This window comes from Nycticebus coucang, chromosome 6 (assembly GCF_027406575.1).
Source record: "Nycticebus coucang isolate mNycCou1 chromosome 6, mNycCou1.pri, whole genome shotgun sequence".
Classification (NCBI taxonomy): domain Eukaryota; kingdom Metazoa; phylum Chordata; class Mammalia; order Primates; family Lorisidae; genus Nycticebus; species Nycticebus coucang.
Window position 1 is genome coordinate 60,399,868 of NC_069785.1, and position 23,230 is coordinate 60,423,097.

The 23,230-nt window shown below is 39.8% G+C and overlaps 1 protein-coding gene across 1 annotated transcript in view; it reads left to right on the forward strand.

Moving 5' to 3' along the window:
* Positions 1 to 255: 255 nt before the first annotated feature.
* AQP9 (aquaporin 9) overlaps positions 256 to 23,230 on the forward strand; it is a 45,177-nt gene continuing 22,202 nt past the window's right edge. Inside the window, exon 1 of the mRNA XM_053593611.1 lies at positions 256 to 661. Within this exon, the coding sequence (XP_053449586.1) occupies positions 551 to 661 (111 nt within the window). The 5' untranslated portion in view covers positions 256 to 550. The remainder of the gene's footprint in view (positions 662 to 23,230) is intronic.

The following is a 23,230-nucleotide window of genomic DNA, read 5'->3' on the forward strand; positions in this document are numbered from 1 at the left end:
TTTGCATAAAAGCTTTCTTCAGAAAAGAATGTTTACACTGGAGGTATCTATACCTGATTTGACAATTGTGAACTACACCCCAACCACCCACTTCCGACTGGGGAAAACAAAAAAATCAGAGGCCTGCAATTGTGTAACATGTAAATCTCTTTTGGACCAGGGCCCATCACTGTGGTTTGGCAACACAACCAGCACATCTCTTTTCTCATCTCTCAGGAAAAAAAAAAAAAAAAAAAACAGAGAAAAAAATACCTTGAGAATAAAGGTAATGATTAATCTATCAGGCACAAAAAGGCTCGTTTGGGGGATTTCAGGTTCTAACTTAAGAATTCAAACAAATAGCAGTGGACAGAGAATGATAGTTCCACCAGAAGAGGATTAAGTCACAGCCTGTAATTGGGACAGCACTTACACAGTCCAAGAATCTCACCAGACATCTCCAGGAATCCCGTGAGCAGTTGTCAAAACTTCCATTTTCATGTTCGTGTGAAGGTGGGGACCAGAACAGGCAGGTGTTAGTGGAAACAGTTGTCCTCCAAGAAGCCCCAAGATGCAGCCGGAGGAGGGCAAGAAGGGGAAAAGCTTCAAGCAGAGACTGGTCTTAAAGAGCAGCTTAATGAAAGAAATATTTGCCGAGTTCTTGGGCACATTCATCATGATCGTAAGTATTTCATAATTTCCTAAAAATTACCCAGTAATGCCTTTCTAGTTGCCAAGCTGGTCGTAGAGAGTTTTGTTTTGCTTCAGTGTGAGTTAGCGATCAGATTCATCTCTTTCAGGAAGCAGCAAGTTACTAGAGGCTTTTTTGGCTATTTGGTGGCCATGATATTAAGTTTTCATTTACTCGGCGCATTTATCCACAAAAGCTGATGGGGACAGAGGGGGATTGAAGTGAAGAGCTTGCCTCATTTTAGGTATTTTTTTTTACTCAGACTCTAAAATGGCTTATGATTTAGAAATCAGTGGTTTATGATTTAGAAATCAGTGGTTAGGAATAGTTTTGATGATTTGATTGTACCTTGCTTGATTTCCCCAAGCACTGGGGCAACTCTGTCACTTGAAGTAAACATCTGCAGTCAATAAACGTGGACGACAAGAAACAGGTCAATATGACGAGTGCTTGGCAAAGACTGTGTCGTCAGATCCCCTGACTTTTAAAAATTAGAGATTGCACTTAGTTGGAAGTAATGTAATATGCAATAGTCCAGCTATGGTATTGCATTATTTTTTTCCCTCTTTAATTCAAGGTAATCTCTAAAGATCTTTAATTAGATACTTACAAGAACCTTCTAGCTCTAAATGAGGGACTAATTCTAAGAACCTCTCAAGGATTTGTCCAGAGATTTATTCAACTATTAACAAAAGACTGAAAAACCAAACGAAAACAAATAAACAAACAAACATACAAACAAACATAAAAAGACTGGAAAGTTTGCTTAAGTGGTACAGGCTCTGGGCTTTAGCCTGAGTACATTCTGGCATTCTCTGGATCCTAGAGCCAGACCTTTTGTGAATAGCTAGAGCTATCCCATTTGTAAATAGAAAAATATTGTCATGTGGCAACTATTGATTTCAACTTTTTTTACATATTAAAAAATATGCTCAAAGATTTTCTACTTCAGTTGTAAATTAATTTTTCTTAAGATTATGGAGAATTGTTCATAAACTTTATACATTAAAAGTTCTTTGCATAGAATAAATACATACTAATTTAGAAGAATAAGGTTAGAATTTGTCAGTGAAGCCAAGACTGAAAAACGAATGTAAACTCAAAACATTGAAAACATTGAACTAGTGTAACATGAAGATAGAGTCAAAAATTTTCTGGTCTCTGAGAGATTCTTCTTATCTAATTCACTCAGGTGTTTTCAGGGACTTATAGACAGGACTGAGATCCTTATGTCATGTTACTTGACAGTCTGTCCCCAAAGAGGAGAGAAATTGTCACCACAAACTGATCTCAGCCTCATGGTGACCCGTGGTACGGAAAAGTGAAGCAAATTCAGTTACGATTCTTGGTGCTCTGCAGAAAACAAGGAGAAGGAAGTGAACTAAGCATCCTTTTTTTTTTTGCAACTGAAACATTGAAAACCCTCTTCATTTCTTAAGGAGAACCTGTTTCACACTCTATGCTTTCTGAGTCGAGAGGGGGAAAGTTGTTCTCTGTTCATGCATCTGGTAGCAGGTCTTCCCCGATATTCAAGGGGGTGGGGGCTAAAGAAATAATATCTTAATATTGCATGTCGAAAAATTAAACTTTGTGCTTTTCATTTCTTGGAAGAATTAATTTATACTGTACATTTATTTTCTAAAGCAAACCCTGATGAAATCTGTAATTGTGACTATAGTCTTTAATTTTGTTGAGGCTTAAGAGGATGTGTAAACAAGAAGTTTCTGCACAAACACAGTATTTTTTCCACCAGTAAATTTACATGGTTTTGCTCAAAGGTTATAGAAAGTCATTGCTTTGTTAGAAAGTATACATTTTGCCTTGCTTTTTCTAGTAGAAAGCTTTAGATATTGATAAGACAGGGCGAAGGAGAACATTAGAAAGAGAGCTGAGTATATGCAGGACTAACCAGTTTTTTAAATTTGTATGATTGATTTTTCCCTTGACCTTGGCCATCTGCTACCATTCCCCACCTTTCAAAGCTGCTCTTAGAGGAATCATCTCAAACTCATTCACACTATGGCGTAAATGACTGATAAGGCCTACTAGTAGCATTAAGGGAAGAAAAGGTCCATGAAAAATTATTTTTAAATTACACTAAAACCAAAAATAATCAAGTTATAAGCCAAAGCAGAGCTCTGATTTGACCATTTAGACATAGGGATAGCTAGGCCTTTCACCTTTGCTAGTGTCAGGATAACGTTTGCAATGCATCTTTCCTATCACAGAGTAAAGGTTTCAAAGCTTTGAGCTGCATAGATAGGGAGCATGTGTTAAGTACCTAACATATTTTAGGTTCTTTAAATACATATGTTTAATCCGTATGATAGTTGCCATTAGGAAGGCTTTATTATCACCCGTAAACAGATGGAGAAAATGAGGGTTCAAAGAAATGAAATAACTGGCCCACACCAAGAAAGCATTGAACTGGGATTCTTTCTAATTCTAAAGCCTATGCTCTCCCTACCACTTTTCATCCATTGCTGGACTCCTTCAGGGGAATGTCCTGTATGGTTAAATTAGGCTCCTTGTGCTTTAACATTGCCATAGATTGGAGCCCTGAGTTAGCAGCTCTTTGCTTATTGGCACGCCAGTTTAACTGTGGGCATGCTGATGAATCAGACTTTTCTTATGCCCTGAAGCCCGTCTTTACTTTCTTTGAAGCAGAAAAGACTGCTCAGTGTGGGTGAGCAGGTATAAGGCAAGCATGGAGGACTGGAGACTGCTGAGCCCCCTGTACCTGCACTTGAGGCCTAGGGATGTCCAGCTGCAGAAGCTGCATCAGCACAGAGACCCCCAGGAGAACTGACGCTGCCTCCCTGCTTCCTGCTGTATCACTCAACTGCATTGCGAAGCTCAGGGCCAATGACTTTAACTTCCTCTGTGAGTCTCACTTTCCTCAAAATGGGATAACACTTCATAGTGTTTTTGTGAGAATTCAATATGTATTACATGTAAATTTCCTGACGTACAAAGTGCTCATTAAAGGCTAGCTCCCTTTCCCTCCTTGAGCCCCCTTCCCTCTTCTGCTTGAGAAACCTCTGGTATTTGAAAACAGCTGCTCTGCCTCTTCCTGGACATGCTTCAGGTGAGCTGTGCGTAAACACCAACAGGACCCCAGGAACATGTCTTGCATTGAAATCTCTGAAGAACTTCTCAGAATCTCTAGTCATTTTGAGTCATTTTTCACTATGGGACTATGTTTGCTCCTACTATGCTATATACCTTCCTCTTTCTTCAAACTTTTCAGGATTCTTTGATGCTGAGTTCATCTTATTGAAGACACTGAGGTGAATCAATCAGCAAACACCCACATTTCCTTCCAAGGTGGAATAACACCCTTTTAGGGCCAGACTTTTGAATAGGTAACATCTTCTCCATGTAGTACGGAAGACCCTAAATTCTTTCTCATCTTGCCAAGCTTCCACTTTAGAGATATTCCTTTTGGCACCTATGATAGTAAAAAAAAAAAAATGCAGCTACTTCTGGAGAAAGTAGTACCCTTGATCTGTGCTCCGAAAGGAAACAGAAAGGAGCTATCCTGGAACCCTGACCAGAGCAGGAGGTGATAAGAATGGGCGGTGCAGGGGGGGAGGAAGTACGGGAATGGTCAACTATATGTGAGAAATTTCAAACAATGGGCAGTGTTTTCTACTTCCTGTGGGGATCACAGCATTTTTCATTCTGTTCTTGGAAGATCCTCAGTCAGATATTCAGGCTATAGAAATTCTGGGGCTTTAAAATGATTATTACAAAGTGTGTTCAAATCTTGGAGTAGGTCTTAGGGAGCTTTTGAAACCAAAGAATATATGGTAAGCATTCAGAGAAAATTTGGGAAGTTTTTAAAATAAGCAATATTAAAGGAAATGTCTAATTTGCAGGGCATGATCTAGGACAACTTTAATCTACCACATTATTTGGAATTCCAGCTACTGGTAGGACAGTTCTGAGATAGGGGTGGGCATATGTCACTGGCCCCTGTCATTCATGGAGAAGCTGGGGCACAGGCTGACACATCCTGTGTCCTTGGAATTAACCAAGAGTCCAGTTGTCCCACCCTGGGAACACACAACCCCCTCAGGTTTTCATTGTTCTTTTGCTCCAAGGAGCACAGAACATTTGCTTATACATTTTTATTTATATCTTTCCTGGAAGAGAAAGAGAAAGGAAGGTGATCAATTCCATTTTGCCAGGTGGAGAAACAGGAATAATATAATTAAGAGCCTCACCCAAGGTTACTAGCCCTTGAATGCAAGACCTGGGCTTGATGTCTTGATGCCAGTCATTCCCAATATACCATAGTTTGATGAGGATTAATTCCTTTTATGTGAAAGCCAAAGAGAACTTGACTAATTTTATAGTCTAAAATACATCCAACATTAGAGGTCTCAAAAGATGATTATATAGAACAGACATGAACATGGTAGGAACATTTTATAGAAGATCTACTTAGCAGATGTTTTAGAACTTTTCACCATCTATATTGAAACCTCTTGTACCACTAGAGTTTTGAGATGCTTCAGCAAAACATGCATATTCATGGCTCTGATGAACATACTGATTGTGTACTATATTTTTCTTCTACTACTTCTATTTTCTAGATTCTCCAAGAGAAAACCTTTTCAGCTCAGAGTGAAAAAGGGAGTGGGTCTTAAGAGACCCTATAACTCCTCTCTCTTGTTTCTGGCTCAACAATCCCTTTGTCTGTGTTTTCCCTCCTTGATGCTTCTAGCTTACTTCTTTGCAAAGCCATCAGCCTCTCCAAGCCTAGGATGCTCTGGACCAAGAGTCACGTGGAGATAAGAGCTGTCAGTTCGCCAATAGATGATGGGTCAGAAGGCTCTGCTGTTAGCAGTGCCCTGGCTCATTCTGACCACAGATACTTTGCCTGTCAGAGCTGTGGAGGAATCCACTGTCCTCACACAATGGCTTTGGAATAACATGGTCTCTGTTGTCTGACCTCTGCATCTTTCAGATGAGGGAATCAGAGACTCATAGTCTCACAGAATTTTATCAAATGCACTTTCCACTACAGTAGAACATCAGAAAGAACTCCTCACTCAATCCTACCTGCCTCTTGGTATTCACTTATTACTCATGTTCAGTCATTCACAGATTTGTACTCCTGTTCTTGGGTAAATGGTACGTGCATCTTCACCTCTATGTGTACGGTAAAATTGCTCTCCAAAGTACTTTTGAATTTGTGCTGTTGGTAGTGACATATGAGTTTCCATTCTCCACATACTCAACTTTGACATTATACAACTTTTATGTTTTTGCTCATTTGACAGAAAATGGAATTTCACTGGTGATTGTAATCAGTTCCAGCTAGGGTTACTTTCTCTATGAATCGCCTGCTCGTATCTTCTGCACATTTCTCTTTGGGATATTTTGCTTTTTCTTAATGATTATAGGATATAGGTATTTATTTTAAACTCAGATACCACGGATATTTTCTGTTTTCTTATTAAGGTTTTATGTTTTGCTTTTCATATTTGTGTCTCTAAGAGACACAATTTGACATTTGAGTGCATAATGTGAAATAGATGTCTATTATCTATGTCTGGAAGAATAGACAGTTAATTGTCCCAGTGCCTTTTTGACCAATCTATCTTATTTTTTCTTAGTCTAATGACATCTGTATCATATACCAGTTCACATATATATGTGGTCTGTGTGTTCAAATTTGCACTAATGATATATATTTTCATTATAACCACCTTCTAAATATTTATTATTTTCTCATATCTTTTATCTTTATTTTTTTCCAGAATAGTCTTGGTTATTTTTGTTTTTTTTATTTTTCTATATGATTAATTTATCAAGTTGCATAAATACACTGTAGATATTTTGACTGGAATAACATTGAATTTATATGTTGTTCTGGACCAAACTACAAAGGAAGTTGTAAAACCTTAGTAAGATACACAAAATGTATACCTATAAAAAAAGGAGCCATTTCATGTTTGCAGTCAAGAAATTCAATATTATAAAAGATAGAACTGACATTTTTATAATATTGAATTTTCTGACACTGAACACTAAATAGCTCTTCTTTTATGGATGTATATTTTGTATATCTTTTTAAGATTTTACGATTTGCTTTGTCATATACATCTTTGTTAGACGTGTTTCTAGGGACCTTATAGTTTTTGTTACTATTGTAAATTATATTACTATTGTGAATTATATTACTATTGTGAATTATACGTTTTAAAGTTTTAAAAATTAATTTAGTTAATTTAAAAATTAACAAATAAAAGTTGTTTATATTTATGGAATACAATATGATGTTTTGAAATATGTCTATATTATGGAATAGAAAAAGTGAGCTAATTAACATATACATTACCTGACATTCTTTTTTGTATGCAAAAATGCTTAAAATCTAGCCTTTTAGTTATTTTCAAGTATATAATACATTGTTATCAGTTACAGCCACCACCACCCCCCACCCCCCAGTACAATTGATCTCTTGAACTTTTTTCTCTTGTCTAAATGAAATTTTGTATCCTTTGGCCAATATCTGCCCAATCTTTCCCCCACTGCCATGCCAGGCCCTGGTAACTACCATTCTACTCTTTGCTTCTAATGAGTTTGATTTTTTTAAGATTCCATATAGAAGTGGTAACATGCAATATTTGTCTTTCTGTGCCTGGCTTATTTCACTTAACAGGTTCATCCATATTGTCACAAATGTCAAGATTTCCTTCTTTTGCAAGGCTGAATAGTATTCCACACACATCTCACATTTTCTTTATTCATATAGATAAAGGTTAATAGGTGTTGATGGACATGTAGGTTAATTCTGTCTTAGGTATTGTGATAATGCAACAATAAAACATGAGAACATAGATGTTTCTTCAACAAACTGGTTGAATTTCCTCTGGACATATATACCCAAAAGATATACATGGGTATAATCCAGTGGGATTGCTGGATCATATGGTAGTTCAATTTGTAATTTTTTAAAGACTCCCCATACTGTTTTCCATAATGGTTGTACTAATTGACTTTCCCACCAATGGTGTACACGTCTTCTCTTTTCTCCGCATAAAGTGTATTTTTAAAAAAATTCTAATTATTTATTATTAGAGTTTAGAAACAATATTGATTTGTGTATGTTGATCTTATACTTAGCAAAGCTGATAATTTTTAAAATTAGTTCTTGTAAGTTTATAGATTATCTTGGATAATCTGTATAGATCAGGGCTATCAAATATGTTAGCCTGTAGCTAGCTGTATGTGGCTACTTAAAACTAAACTTAGACAAAATAAAAACTTTAGTTTCTCAATCTTGTTGAGTACCATTTCAAGTCCTCAAGAGCTGTGTATGGCTTCTGGCTACCATTCTGGATAGTGAAGATACATAGAACTTTTTTCTCATTGCAGGATGATCTCTGAACTGATACCAATATTTTTTTCTGAGAATAGTAAGGCCTTTTTTTTTTTTTGTCTAGCCCTTAAATATTTTGTTTCTTTTTATTCTCTTATTGTGATTAAAAACCTCTCATACAATGTTAAGGAAGCTATAATTTTGCAATCTTCTTTTATTCCCAACTCCAAAGAACCTTCTCCTAATATTATGCCAGTAAGTATAACAGTTCCTAAAGGTTTTGGGTAGATATTCTTGATGTAAATAAGGGAATTCTTATTTATCTCTCATTTACTAAAACTGTTACTAAGAATGATTGTTGATTTTTAAAACATCCTTTTCTATATCTATTGAGAAGAGTATGATTTTACTCTTTCATTTGTTGATGCAGTAAATTATATTGATAAATGTTTTTATTATTAAATCATCTTTCCATTCCTGACATTACCTGCCTTACCATGCAACATTTAGTTTGCAATGTTTTATTAAAGATTTTCACTATAAATTCTTTTCATTATGTTATCCTTCTCTAGTTTTACTACCAAGGTTATTTTAACCTCATGAAATGAATCTGAATTCTGTCTTTTTTCTATTTCTAGAATATTTTGCATAAAATTGGGATTATCTATGCCTTGAAGATTACTTAGCATGTACACTGAAAGAGAGAGAGATGGTGAGCTGGAGAGAGAAGATTTCTTTAAAAGTTCTAGGTCTAGGGCGGCGCCTGTGGCTCAGTCGGTAAGGCGCCAGCCCCATATACCGAGGGTGGCGGGTTCAAACCCGGCCCCGGCCAAACTGCAACCAAAAAATAGCCGGGCGTTGTGGCGGGCGCCTGTAGTCCCAGCTACTCGGGAGGCTGAGGCAAGAGAATCGCTTAAGCCCAAGAGTTGGAGGTTGCTGTGAGCTGTGTGAGGCCACGGCACTCTACCGAGGGTGGTACAGTGAGACTCTGTCTCTACAAAAAAAAAAAAAAAAAAAAGTTCTAGGTCTAATTTAGATATTTTATTCTTGATTTCGTTTGGGTAATTTAAATGTTTATATAAGAAATTGCATTTCATCTGTGGTTTTGAATAAAATTCTTCAAAATCATTGGCACTTTAGAAACTAATACATTGAAAACACTAATTTTTAAATGATTTTTCATAATATTTGCTTATGGTTTTCAAATCTCTGCTATACCAGTGGTGAGGTTTCTTTGTTTTCCACTTCAGTAATTCCTGTTTTGATCTTTCTTTTATCCCTGTACTGAGTTGATCAGCTTTATTTATTTCTGCCTTTTCTCCTCCATGTGCACTTTTTATTCTTTAAGTATTTATCCTTAAATTTTTTGAAAGCTATATATATATTTTTTTCTTTGAGACAAGAGTCTCACCCTGTCACCCTGGGTAGAGTGTGGTGGCATCATAGCTCACAGCAATCTCAAACTCTTGGGCATAATTAATCTTTTTGCCTCAGCCTCCCAAGTAGCTAGGACTACAGGTGGCCACCACAATGCCAGGCTATTTTTTGAAACTGGGTCTCTCTCTTCCTCCGGCTGGTCTAGCACTCCTGAACTCCAGCAATCCACCTACCTCAGCCTCCCAGAGTGTTAGGATTACAGGTGTAAACCACCATGCCAGTCAAAAACTATATTGTTAAGTTAAGGTTGAAAGTAAATCAACTTTTCTTCTTCTGCAATATATAAATACTTAAAAAAAAATCCTAATTTCAATCAACCACTTCATTTTACATATCATTGTCTAATATTTAAATTATTCCTTTATTATTATCATTATTGATGTTTTAAACAGTGAATACCTATTTAAATTTGCTTACTTAAATATGCCTTACTCTCATTTACTAGTCTATTTGCTAATCATCACTGCATACATCCATTACTTTCTTTTGGGTTCCGTCTCCTTCTTTGTGCAGTTTTTCATTTAGAAAACATTCAGGAAGGGTGTGTCTTTCCCTCAGTATGTCTTTATTTCACACTCAAGGCTGAATGATAAATTAGCTGATAAATTTTAGGTTAATAATTATTCTTGCTTGATCATCTTTAGATGTCCTTCCAGTATCTCTATTATTGCTGTTGACAAGCCTGTTGTCAGTCTCACTTTTGTCCCTAATAATCTGAATTTCTCTGGCCAGTAATAAAAGGAGTTTCCCTTTGCTTTTTATTCTGAAATTTCACTATGACTAGGGTTAATGTTATTTGATTTCTGTTGCTCAGAAGTCATTGTTCATCTTCAGTTTAAAGATTCCCGATGTTCACCAATTCTGGAAAATTCTCCCTTGCCTTTCCCCAGTCTCTCTATTTTCTCTTTTTATTTGTATACATGCTTTACCCTGTCATTTTTTATGTCTATTAATCATTTTTTCATACTTCTCTCTCCTACTCTCTTAATCAATGATGAATTTTGTATAGTTGTTACCTCAAAATCTGTCTTCCAATTCGCCAGTTATATCCATTTGTATACAATCTTCTTCTTTTATTTATTTATTTATTATTTATTTTTTGAGACAGAGTCTTACTCTGTCATCTTGTGTAGAGTGCTGTGGTACTGTCATAGCTCACAACACCCTCGAACTCTTGGGATCAAGCAATCTTCTTGCTTCTTGCTTGCTTTGCAAATAGCTGGGACTACAGGCGTCTGCTACAACACTCAGGCTAATTTTCTATTTTTTTTTTCCAGTAGAGACAGGGTTTCACTCTTGCTCAGACTTGTCTGGAACTCCTAAACTCGAGCAATCTGCCCATCTCAGCCTCCCAGAGTGATGGGAATACAGGTGTGAGCTTTCGTGCCAGGCTGTTCAACACATTCATTGAGTCTTTAGTTTCATTAACATTTATTAATTTCTATGAGTTTTATTTGGTCCTTTTTCTTGACTACTCTTTTTTTCTTACAAGCTTCTTTCTTTTACCTCTTTAACTTACTAAAGCCTAATAGTATTTTGGGAATGTTCCGTCATCTCAAGTTTTGAGGGGAACTAATCATTCTGCTTATTATACCTCCTGATTGTCATTCCCAAAGGATCTTTTCCTGTAGTGTTTTGTACATTCGTATTGTAAACTCTTCAGGGAGGTCTATTTTTCTGTGTGGGAATTGCCTGTGCCCCAAGTTGCGGATTGTTCTTCCGGAGCAGATTTGCCTTTGTTTCCACTGGGTTCCCCGGGTACATCAGCAGCTCTAAATAATTACTGTTGTGAGCGGAAAACTGAAAAAAGAAGACTGATGGCTGCAGGTGCCTGTTGACGAACACTTTCCTAAAACAGCTCTCTGCTCCCTTTCTCCCAAAGTGGGACATGTGGTCATGAATGATGAAGAAACCTTTAGAGAAGCCTGATTCTACTCACATTCTTAGGCCTTAAGTCAGTACCAGCTGAAAGAGAATTTTCCTGTGGGCTGTCCCTCATCAGCGATGAATGTCAAGGGGCTGGGAAATTTCACCGTTCCAAAAGGTAGAAACCCGTTCAGTTTGGGTTCACTGATCTGAGGGCTGCAGACTCCTGGAGCCAAACTTGATTCTGCCAGACAGGGCTTTGCTTTTGATCCCCAAGTTTTAATTTTAATTTTGACCCAGAAAGCTCGCTATTTTCACTGACTTTCAAAGGGGAAGTATTTTTTTTCCTACTTTCCAGAAGTGGGTTTGGTCAGTTTTCCTCTAGTGACAAAGCCCATTGCAACATGTTTGCATTACTTTACAAAAAAGGAGAACATAAGAGTGAGAGCAGAAGTTAGTTCTCCTTTACTCATCGGCCCTGTGATGGAGACACGACATCAAGGGAAGGGCTGGGAGGAGGAGAACCTCATAAAACTGAGATAACAACCAAGGGAACCGTTCAAACTGCTGAAACGCCCAGCTGTGACAGCTATTCTGTACATCTAGTGGGCACTTATGCTTACATCTGGGATAGGACTGCCAAGTTCACCAAAACTGCTAAGCAAAACAAGTGTGTTAAGAGAAAACAGGCCAGCAAAACGTGCCCCTCCTTCTCTCTATCTTAGCAGGCTGGATGATCCTGTGAAGATATGGGCCTATGATGGTCAGTCGAGGCCACACAGAACTTGACGGCTTAGTCCTTCTCAGCCTAGGGTTAGCCCACATGCCTTAGAGTCTGTCTGGATGTTCAAGCTTTCTTCTGAGGAGACTTCTCCACAAAAACCCATGTGTTTATCAATAGGTGATTGGTTAAAGAAATGGGGGTGCACCCATGCAATGGATTCCTTGTAGCCATTAAAGATAAGTTTACATGCAGATATGGAAAAAGCGCTAAGCTATTCAGATGAAAAGTCAGGCAAGAAAATGCTATGTGTAGTCCCAGCTACTTGGGAGCTGAACCAAGAGAATCACTTAAGCCCAAGAGTTTGAGGTTGCTGTGAGCTGTGACGCCATGGAACTCTACCAAGGGCAACATAGTGAGACTCTGTCTCAAAAAAGAAAAAAAATACTCCCACTTGTATAAATGGGTCCTCTCTCTCTCACGCGTGCACACACACACACACACACACATTTTGGACAGAACACACTGCAGAGTATTGCTGTTAGTTACCTGTGGGGAATAATATTTCAAATTTAGAGAGGGAAGGAAACAAATCTCTTCGATTTTAGTGTGTACCCTTTTGTAATTTAAAAGATTTTACATGTTCCTGTGTATTTTCTTCACCCCCCTTTCCCCTATGAAAGAGCTGGCCCAGTGGAGTATGTCTCTTCAAATGTTGTAGGGAGTTGCTAAAAATGTGTCTGAAGAACGCTGTTTCCATAGATGTGAATAAGAGTAGAATAAAGTGAGGGGGGAAAAAGATGCTGCCTTTCTCGTATATGCTTGAGAGACACTGGGTGAGCAGTTTTCTCGACTGCAGGAATTATCAGAGCCTTTAATGTTCACTGTAAATCTCTAAGATGGGAGTGGAATATACATCTTCGTCCAGATTGACTGAACCCCAAACCCCCTTTTTGTAAAGGAGCATCTCATGGAATTGATGATCTGTGGACCATACCACAAGAATTGCAGGCCCAGGCATGAACCCTAAGAAACACACCAGTCCCCAGAACTCCTCTGTCTGCAAGGATCTTGCAAATTGAGAGTGACCCGAGGCATACTTGGCATTGCTGGCGCTGTGGACAGAGGGACGACTGTCCTCAGCAACCCCCACTCACACACAACCTGCTTGGACCCATGGTTCTCCTAATAGAAACACACACACCTTAATAAATGAATGCCTAGTTTCTTCTTCTGGCCCTTGGGATCCTGACCAAGTTCCCATCCAGGTCAGCATCTGGGATGAGTTGAGGGATGTGAATGCCTGGTGGGCTCAAAAAAAGAGGACCATTGTTCTGTTCAGCCTGGTAGAGATAACGGAGTTCAGTCACCTCCCATCTCTGAACCCTGAGTTGGTCCTTGGTACTTTTTTCTACTTGGAGAGCCCTGAGGTTGGCCGTCTGCCCATTCACCTGCCTCTCACATTGCAGATTCCTCTTTTTTTATGAGCCTACCTAATGGCGTCTCTTTTCAAGTACAGCTGGTCCTCCAGGGCTGATTGAGCTCATTTTGACATTCTCTCAGGCTGTGTGCCATCAAATGCTTTCTTCTTAACCAGAAGGTCCAGGTTGCAGTCTTGGTTCTTTGTGACTATTTTTGTTATGACTGAGAAGGTTTTATTCTCTAATTGGAAAACTAACTGGCTGGAAAGCTGTGCAGATACACATTCTGTCCTAATAAAGGGAACAAGTAGATCCACAGAGGCAGCCACTGTTGACACAGAGGGAACACAGGATCCGGAATCAGAGAACCTGGCTCCACACTCAGAGACTGAAATTTATTAGCAATAGAATTCTTAGTTTTTAACTGAGGATTAAATATCAGGAGCAATGTCAGGAGTAACGTGTGTGAGAGTGCCCAGCTCCTGGTGCACGTGCTGTGACGTCCCTCCGTGGTCTATTCACTCGTCAAAATTATGTGCAGTCAAACCTGGGCGCCATCACTTACTACTTGTGTGAATGTGAGAAATTCTCTTAACCTCTCTAGGCTTTGCTTTCCTCATTTGTAAAGTAAGAGTGAAAGAACCTAACTCCTAGGGGGGTTGTGAGAAGAACTGGGCTAACGGTTGGAGAGTGCCTAGCTCATCAGGACCACTCAATAAATGTCTGTTGTTATTGTTGACTATGATCATTAGGTTATTAAGCTATACATTTAATGAACTAATATATGTTCAAATGAGTATAGTCACATAAACTGAAGAGGTCAATATAAATGGGTGGAGTAGGATGTGTCTGGGACTCAGCAGCTCAGGCTGGAGGCCAAGGTTTGCAGAGAAGCTGTGCTGACAGGTTGCCATTTGTTCCCCTTCCTCTCCAGTTAGAAAAAGCAAAATGCTTATGGGAAGCAGGGAGGTCTCTAGTAAGCACCAAAGTGAGTGAATCTCAAGAATGGGGTCTGTAGGTTTTGGTGGCTGTATGACCCCCACCATAGATGAAGTTTTGTCTGAAGACAGTCTTTTATTTGAAGGTAACCACAGATCCTTCCTCCAGGAATTGCAAGGCCCTCCTGCATCTCAACACAGTAGTGTTAAAACCAGGGATCTGTAAGGCCAGGACATCACTGGCACCAAAAGCCTAGTGAGTTCTTCTTCCTAGACTGGAATCAATCCATAGTCCCAAAACTTATTGAGACCAGACAGGCAACATCTACGCATGACATGGTCTTGATATGGTTGGGGGTGAGGGGACACTGCATGCCCTGTCTCAAGGGATCATCTGCCACTCAGACCCTCTCCACTGTGGCCAAAAAGAAATGTAGCAAGGCTTTACCAGATTTTCCAGTGTTTTAAGAGTGGTCAGAAATCCAGAATTATATGTATAATTCTTCTATTGTTACAGTTTTTGGCTGGGGTCGGGTTTGAACCCGCTACCCCCCAGTATATGGGGCTGACGCCCTACTCCTTGAGCCACAGGCGCTTCCCTAATTTTTCTATTTTTAAATACTGGCAACAATTTTTAAAAATTTGTTTTTTTAGGGCGGCACCTGTGGCTCAGTCGGTAAGGCGCCGGCCCCATATGCCGAGGGTGGCGGGTTCAAACCCGACCCCGGCTGAACTGCAACCAAAAAATAGCCGGGCGTTGTGGCGGGTGCCTGTAGTCCCAGCTACTCGGGAGGCTGAGGCAAGAGAATTGCTTAAGCCCAGGAGTTGGAGGTTGCTGTGAGCTGTTTGATGCCATGGCACTCTACCGAGGGCCATAAAGTGAGACTCTGTCTCTACAAAAAAATAAAAATAATTAAAAAAAAACTTGTTTGTTTTTTTTTTTGTAATTATTAACTGGGCCAAAAAAAGTACAAGTATGGGTCAATTCTACTCATCGCTTCCTCCAGACATGAGACTCTAGTTTGTGACTCTGCTCTAAAGATACCCTTATCCAATTCACAATTGCAAGTATATGGAAACAACCCAAATGCCCATAACCCTAGACAAGGGTGGGTTATTAAAATGTGGGATTTATATACCATGAAGTACTAATTAGCCATTAAAAAAAATGGTGATCTAGGATCTTTTGTAACAACCTGGATGGATCTGGAGGCCATTCTTTTAAGTGATGTATCACAAGAATGGAAAAACAAACACCACGTGTGCTCAATACTAAAATGGAACTAGATAATCAGCATTTATGTGCACATCTGGAAGTAAAAATCCGTGGAAATCAAGTAGGTGGGAGGGGACAGAACGGATTGGGTAATTCACACCTAAGTAGTGCAATGCACACATTCTGGGTAAAGGACACACTGGCAACTTTGACCTGAAATGTACAAAACAAACTATGTAAGGTATCCTTAACCATACTCTACAAAGACAAGATATTCTCACCAAGAAAGAACAAATGAAGAGATTGTGAGGGTTGAAGCCTTCTGCATGGGGTCCTCTGTTTACAGGAGGCCTGGCTGTTGGAAATTGAATTCCCATTTGTGCAATATCATGTTCCTTTTCTTTCCCATCTTAAAACCTGCCAAAATTGGTTGAGGCAAAAGCATGTGAACCATTTCTATTTAAGAGAAGCCTCTATCTCATAGCATCTTAAGTTCCTCATGAGGTCAATTTGTTATACTCTCATGTGCCTATAATCTCAGATAAGTTTAATAATATTATGTAAGGGGTTTCAAAAACTGAGAGCATTAATCAAATGATCAAATAACTTGAGGAGACAAGTGTCAAAATAGCCACCATCTACTTAGTAAAGCTAGGTTACAAAACCATATCCCCATGTGCACTTCCTCTGTTCATGAGTGTTGAAGCCATTCATGAACAAGCTTATAGAATGACAGTGCCGTACTCTACCCATGCTGTGATTCTTACCAGTTCTTAGTTTGTACCACGTGGTTGTGTGTCTCATCTCTGCTACTGGATTACAAGCTCCCAGAGGACCTGTGGCTAATGTTTTGCATCCCTGCTACCAACACGTTTGACAATTAGAATTTTCAAATGTATGTATGTGTGGAGGAATGAATGGAAGATGGAAGGAATAGTGGAATGAACGCCAAACCTCAACTAGAGGTGTGTGGAGATTTGGGGATCTTAGTTTTGCACAGTTTGATTTTTTGAAAGACAGACTTCTGAAGCACAAATCTGGATAAACTACTTGTTCGACTCAGGAAGAGTTGAAGGCATTTCAGTGTAAGTGAAGGAATATGAACATTAGACACAAATACTGACTTGGGGTTAAAAAAGATTCCTTCACTAGCTGTATGTCCTCAGGCAAATTACTTAATTTCGTTGTCCCAAGGTTTCCTTAGATGAAAACAGGAGAATTTTCCTCTGCCTAAGGTTATTATGGGGACTAAACAAGAATATATATTTACATATACACACACACACATATACATATATGTGATATATATATCTCATGCACACACATATCTTCTTGAATTTAGTTGTGTTTATCTCTTGTGTGGGAGGGGAGATGGGCGTAGTAAGTTCTCGTCTATCAGGTACAATGTACAGGTATATGACATACTTCCTAGGTGAAAGTCACAACTACATCTCAGACTTTGGACTTTATCTTACAAACACAAATAATGTAACTTAAGTATAAGTACCCTTGTACTAACCCAAAATAAAAAAAATTAGGTCTTATTTCTTCTATCTAACTATGTATTTGTACCAATTAATCAACCTCTATTCATCCCCCTCCACCCTTCTCTGTGTCTGATAAAAACACCAGTCTACTCTCTGTCTTCATGAGATCCACTTGTGTTTTATAGCTCACACGGTGAGTGAAAACATGCAATATTTGTCTTTCTGGGCCTGGCTTATTTCAGTTAACATAACCTCTAGTTCCATCCATGTTACTGGAAATGACAGGATTTCATTCCTTTTTAATGGCTGAATAATATTCCACATTTTTAAATCTATTCATCCAGTGATGGCCACTTGAGTTGATTCCTTATTTTGGCTATTGTGAATAGTGCCACAATTAACATAAGAGTGCAGATTTCTCTTCTGTACATTGATCCCCTTTGTCTTGGACATACTTGTATAGCCAACAGTGGAAATGCTGAATTATGTGGTAGTTCTAGTTTTTGTTTGTGGAGGAACCTCCATACTGTTTTCCATAGTGGATGTACTAATTTACATTCCCACCAACAGTGTACGAGCTTTCCCCTGTCCCCATACTTACCAACATCCATTAGTCCCTATCTTTTTGACAAAAGCCATTTTAATTGGTGTGAGAGGACACCTCATTCTGGTTTTGATTTGAATTTCTCTTAATAATTAATGATGTTAATTTTTTTCACAGATCTGTTGGCCATTTGTTTGTCTTCTCTATTCGGATCTTTTGCCCATTTTATAGGATTATTTCCATTATCATTATTGCTATTAAGTTGTTTGAACTGTTTATATACTCTCGTGAGATGGATAGTCCAACACAAGTTTATTCTCTTCTGCTTTCTCTTAAAGGCAGGGATATGAGGGTTTTTTCCCCTTGCTTATGTTGAGATATTTTAACATCTGTCACCAAATAGTATTTCAGCATGAATATACTGAAGAACCAGCTGCCCGGTGGGGGCATTATAGTCTTAGAGGGGTGCCACAAGACAAGGTGGTAGGTATGTAATGAAATAGCAATGTCTAGAGGGGTACAAGGCAGAAGAGGCTATTGAGGACTTGTCAGAGAAAGCCCCATGGAGAAGGTAGGGTTTCAGCTCAGCATTAAGAACAGGTTGGGTTTAGCTGGGGAAGGAGCAGAAAAAGGACATTTCTTCTGAAAGGAACAGTATATGCAGATGTGCAGAGGTGGGAATGAATGTTATTAGCTCAAAGGACTCAAAGTGACAAGAATGTCAGCCTGGCTGATGCAGAAGATTTATGTGCCTGTAACTCAAGCAGCTAAGGCACCAGCCACATACACCAGAGCTGACAGGTTCGAATCCAGCCTGAGCCCGCCAAACAACAATGACAGCCACAACCAAAAAAAAAAAAAAAAGCTGGGCGTTGTGGCGGGCGTCTGTAGTCCCAGTTACTTGGGAGGCTGAGGCAAGAGAATTGCTTAAGCCCAGGAGTTTGAGGTTGCTGTGAGCTGTGACGCCATGGCACTCTACCAGGGTGACAGCTTGAGGCTCTGTCTCAAAAAAAAAAGAACACTGGGCAGAAATGTGGCTGAGAATCACTAGACAGGCCAGTGGAGAACCCTGGGTACCAGCAGGAGGACGTTTGTCCTGCGCCTTCCTGAGTAGCAGAGAGGGGGCAGAGATGTGCTACATCATCTGGAATGGCCACCGGCTGGGGAGACAATGAATGTGGGCTCACTGGTGAGAGACTGAAGATGGCGGCTCAGAAAGATGTGGGAATGACTGAGTATGGGTGACCAAGGGAGAAAAGAGGAAGAAACACCAGATGATTCCAGACTATCTGGCCTGGGTGATTGGGAATGATTGGGGGACACCTCACACACCAGTTAATCTTTTATAGAAATTCTGCCTTTAAATTTATTTCTTTTCTTTCACTAGCATGCCTGGAACTTGATAATAAAAACATCATTTGCCCCCTCTTCTCTATAGTCGCTTTCCTACTAAAAGCATTAAAAACCTACCAAGAAATGACCCACCTTTGGAGAGTAATCACAAGTAGGCATAAAAACTTTAAAATGTGATCAACTTCCCACTTCCCGTCTTTCCCAAAATGTGATCCCATGACTAGGAATGAAACAGTGACTATCTCTATTGTCTGTCATGGGTATATTAACTGTTTTTATTGCAGTTAAGTTCATGGGTCCCACTGTCTGAATTTATTCATCCTAGAGTTTTCCTTTTGTGTTTATACAAAAAGCAATAATATCCTGTACTTGTTATTGCCCTTTGCTGTTTACATAGTGCCTCCATTAATGTTATCTCATTTTATCTTTTATTGAAAAACCCTATGACACCAGCCTGGCAGCTGTTATTATTCCCCTTTATCCTATGAGCAACCTAAGACTGAGAAATAACATGTTCATTTACACGACCATCAAGTAGCATAAGTAGAAATAATGTCTAGGATCTGTTTTTTAATTACCACCAATATACTAGAACCCATTATAGAAACAGAAGTTCAATGTATTATCTTGCAAATCTTTTTATAAAATTGAGAAAATCAGGCATAAATATATGTGAATGGTAAACACCCCCTGGCTCAGGGCCCACAGATGACAACAGAAACCATGAGTCAGAAGGTACAGGGTTAATTGCCAAGTCATAATGTGATGCATGAACGTGGGAGGACTGTGTTTTATCTAGCTGATATAGGTGACAGTCCCTGGGATAAAAGATGGAGGGACAAGTATCCAGAAAAAGAGAGAACTCGGGGGGGGCCATTGTGTTCCCTCCACTTATTGGGATATCTGACAAGTGAAAGAGTCTCCTCTCCTTGGGCCCAAGGGTGAGCCTGGAGTTCACAGAAGTCATAGGAAGGACTCTCCACCCACTGGAACAATGACCAATGATCCCTCTCCCTAAAGGTGATCCAACGTGGGTCAGGGGAACACCTTTTAGGATGCTGTAGGGAGAATGCCGACACCAGATTTCTTCGGTGTGCTACAGATTCAGAACCAGCATGATGGTGTAACTGAGAGGTGGCTCAGTGCAGGGTTTAAGAGTGCAGTCTGTGGACCCTGTGTGGGGCTCAGTCTTGGAACTCAGCCTCCCTGCTGTGAAGAAGCCAGGCCACATGGAGGAGCCATTTGTAGGCCTCAGCTAAGGTGTCAGCTGACAGCCAACATCAACCACTAGACGCATGAAGGAGTGAGCCTTCAGATAATTCCAGCACTTTAACTTTCAAACCACCCCATTTGTCACCAAATGGAGAAGAGATGAGATGCCCTGCCAAACCCTGCCCCAATTGTGGATTTTTGTGGATTCGTGAGCAAAATCAGTGTTATCATTTTAAGCCAGTAAGTTTGGGGATAGTTAAGTAGGCAGTGCTGGAGAGCTGGAAGGCAATGTTTGTGTGACCCTCTGCATCCTTGTTGATCTGTAAGTCCATGAATAGCTAGGTGCTGAGTCAAGCAGAGGGTGGTGTTATCCTGTTATTTGCAGAAAGGCAGTGGAGTGGGCTGGGCTGATAGAGCCCAGGTGAAGTTTGGTGGAGCTAGTGGGAGGATATGAATGACAGATGAATGAGGAGCTCTGGGGACACAGTGAAGACTGGACCCAGGGCTTTTTCATGCCCTGCGTCTCCTACACAGTAGTATGACTTTTCTAACTCTCACAGAGAAGCCATGGAACAAGTGCTAAATCCTGTCGAGAAAGTAGAAGAGACCATGGAGGTCTGCAGAAGAGCTGCAGAGGAATGGTGGGCAGACTTGGGAAGTATAACACCCGAGGGGGCAGAATAAAGCAGAAGAGACCAGCGTATCAAGGATTACTAGTATAGAAAGGAACCCGAGAGATTGTTTTCTAGATAAGAAAACCAAGATCAGGCACCTGGAAAACAATTAAGAACATACTGTATCCTACAGACAGTAGAACTGAGTTTCAGAGAAGAGAGATTAGGTTTGCTGAGATGAACATGAATGGGTGATGGGCCTAAGGCTTGCTTTCTAGATGGGGAGATCAGAAAAATCAAGGCAGGATGGAACTGACAATGAGCTCTTTCTGTGCCTAAGCTGTGGAAAGCAGTTCTCAAAGCTTGGAGCAGAGAATCGTGTTGGAAATTTTATCAACAATACCATTAAGGACAGTCCTCTCATTTTAGAACTGAAAAAAAAAAAAAAAATACACTGAGCATGCAGGCGAAGGAAACCAGAATGTCTGTGATTTGCTTTTTTGGTGCTGTGAATACAGGCAGGAGCAGGCGGATGAGGGAAGATGCTGGTAGGCATCTTTGCTTTTCAGGCTATAACAAATATATTTTAAACTTAAGACGCAGGGCTGTAAATCTGGGCTGCAGTCTTCCAAGTGGCAATCCTGATGAGGATAACTAAAGTCCCTGCATTGCTCATCTCCTCTCCTGTTTTTTTCCTGCAGCACACAGCATTGATTATCCTCCTTAGAAAAAGCAATTTCAGCATCTAGGGTGGAAGAGGAGAGTATTAGTCATAGTGAAATTTGACAGGGCAGAGGCCTCCCCGCATCCACTTGAGCCATTTAAAGCTTTTATGTCCCCTCCAGACTAGCACAAGTGCATGTGCATGGAAGCCATAAAAGAGGGAGACACTTCTCTGGAAAGCAATAATAGCTGAGGACTGTCCTCTCTCTGGGTGTGTCTCTTCGTAGCCCTGCCCTGCTTATCTAAATCAGGTCATCTCAGCTGTCATCATTGTTTTATTCCTCTTTTCAGGAGATATCACTAAAATGCCAGTTAGCTTGGAATTTATGCCCAGAGCATTTAATTGGCTCTAAATTAAAAAGAAAGACACCAATGTGGTTTTAATGCTGACAGTTATTATAATCCATAGGGATTCTAGAAAAAATGTTGAAGCAAGGTGAAATTGGTAGGCTAAAAGGGACTCAAGGGACTTTTTGAAAAGAGATGGGGAACATGTTCTGCTGAGACTTTATTTAAGGTTCAGTGCAGGGGATGAAGACAAGATGGTGAATTAAATCAAAGGCTGCCCCGAGCATGTGATGTGCAGCCAAGTACTTCCCTCGAGCTCTCCTCCTTCCCCCCACTTACCATCTAGCAGTTAAAACCAAAACAAGTCAATGCATCTTAGAAGTGGGTCCTGGAAGGAACGTTAAAAGATCATTGATGTAATCTCCCTGCCCTCAGAGAGGAGTAAACTGAAAGCATTGTCTGTATAGTTTTCTTGTTCATAAATTGTATTTCTCTGAAGGGCAAATGAATTGAGAGGGAGCTGTGGAGAATCAACTCATCACAATCAGGAAATGATTTGTGGGCAACCTTTTAGATTTCAATTTCATTCTCTTCTCTTTTCACCCCTTTGTAAAAACACACAAGAGCTGGTTACTATCTTCTTGATAAGAAGATTCCACACTGTTAATCTCTTCTTTCTCAAATACATTTGTTTCTGAAACATTTCCACATATACCTTGTTTTCCTGCCCTTAAACAGTATCCATTCCTTGAAGCTAGTCCTGCCTCAAGTGAGTTGCTATCCTTTGACCACCAAACCCAAACTGGACTCCGTATTCTAGGAGATGTTTGGCCCATTCTGCACATGAAGACCAATCATCTAACGATTCCTATAATCCAGGACTTATACCTCCAGGGCCACACTGGCTTTTCAAACCATAGCATGAAGACAGCTGGTGGTCATCTGTTGCCTTATTGTTTTCTTACTGAACTTGTATTCCATCCTTTTTAAGAACCCTCCTTCACCAAATGTTCTTTAAAGAGCTGTGGTTAAATGGTTTTAAATGATTGTTCAATAAATATGTAGGCTCATTTTTTTTAAACTGGAAAATGCATGATTAAAAGTGGGGGGTGTGGTTATACAATAAAAAGTTCTCTTCCAACACCCATCTCAGACATTCACTTTCCCCCACGGGGTCCAGACCTGTTAGGTCCAGCTGGATGTTCCCTGGTCCATGGTTCCCAGTATCAAGAAGGAGAACTGGTACCAAGTCAAGTAGATAACAGAGTGATCACAAACACAGAGCAATTTTATACAGCTCATCACATGAAAGAAAGATTGGAAATAAAGGAGAAAGCTACACAAAGTAAAAATACCTTCCAAAGAGAGAGAGAACCAAGTCAGTGAAGAAAGACCCTGACAGCA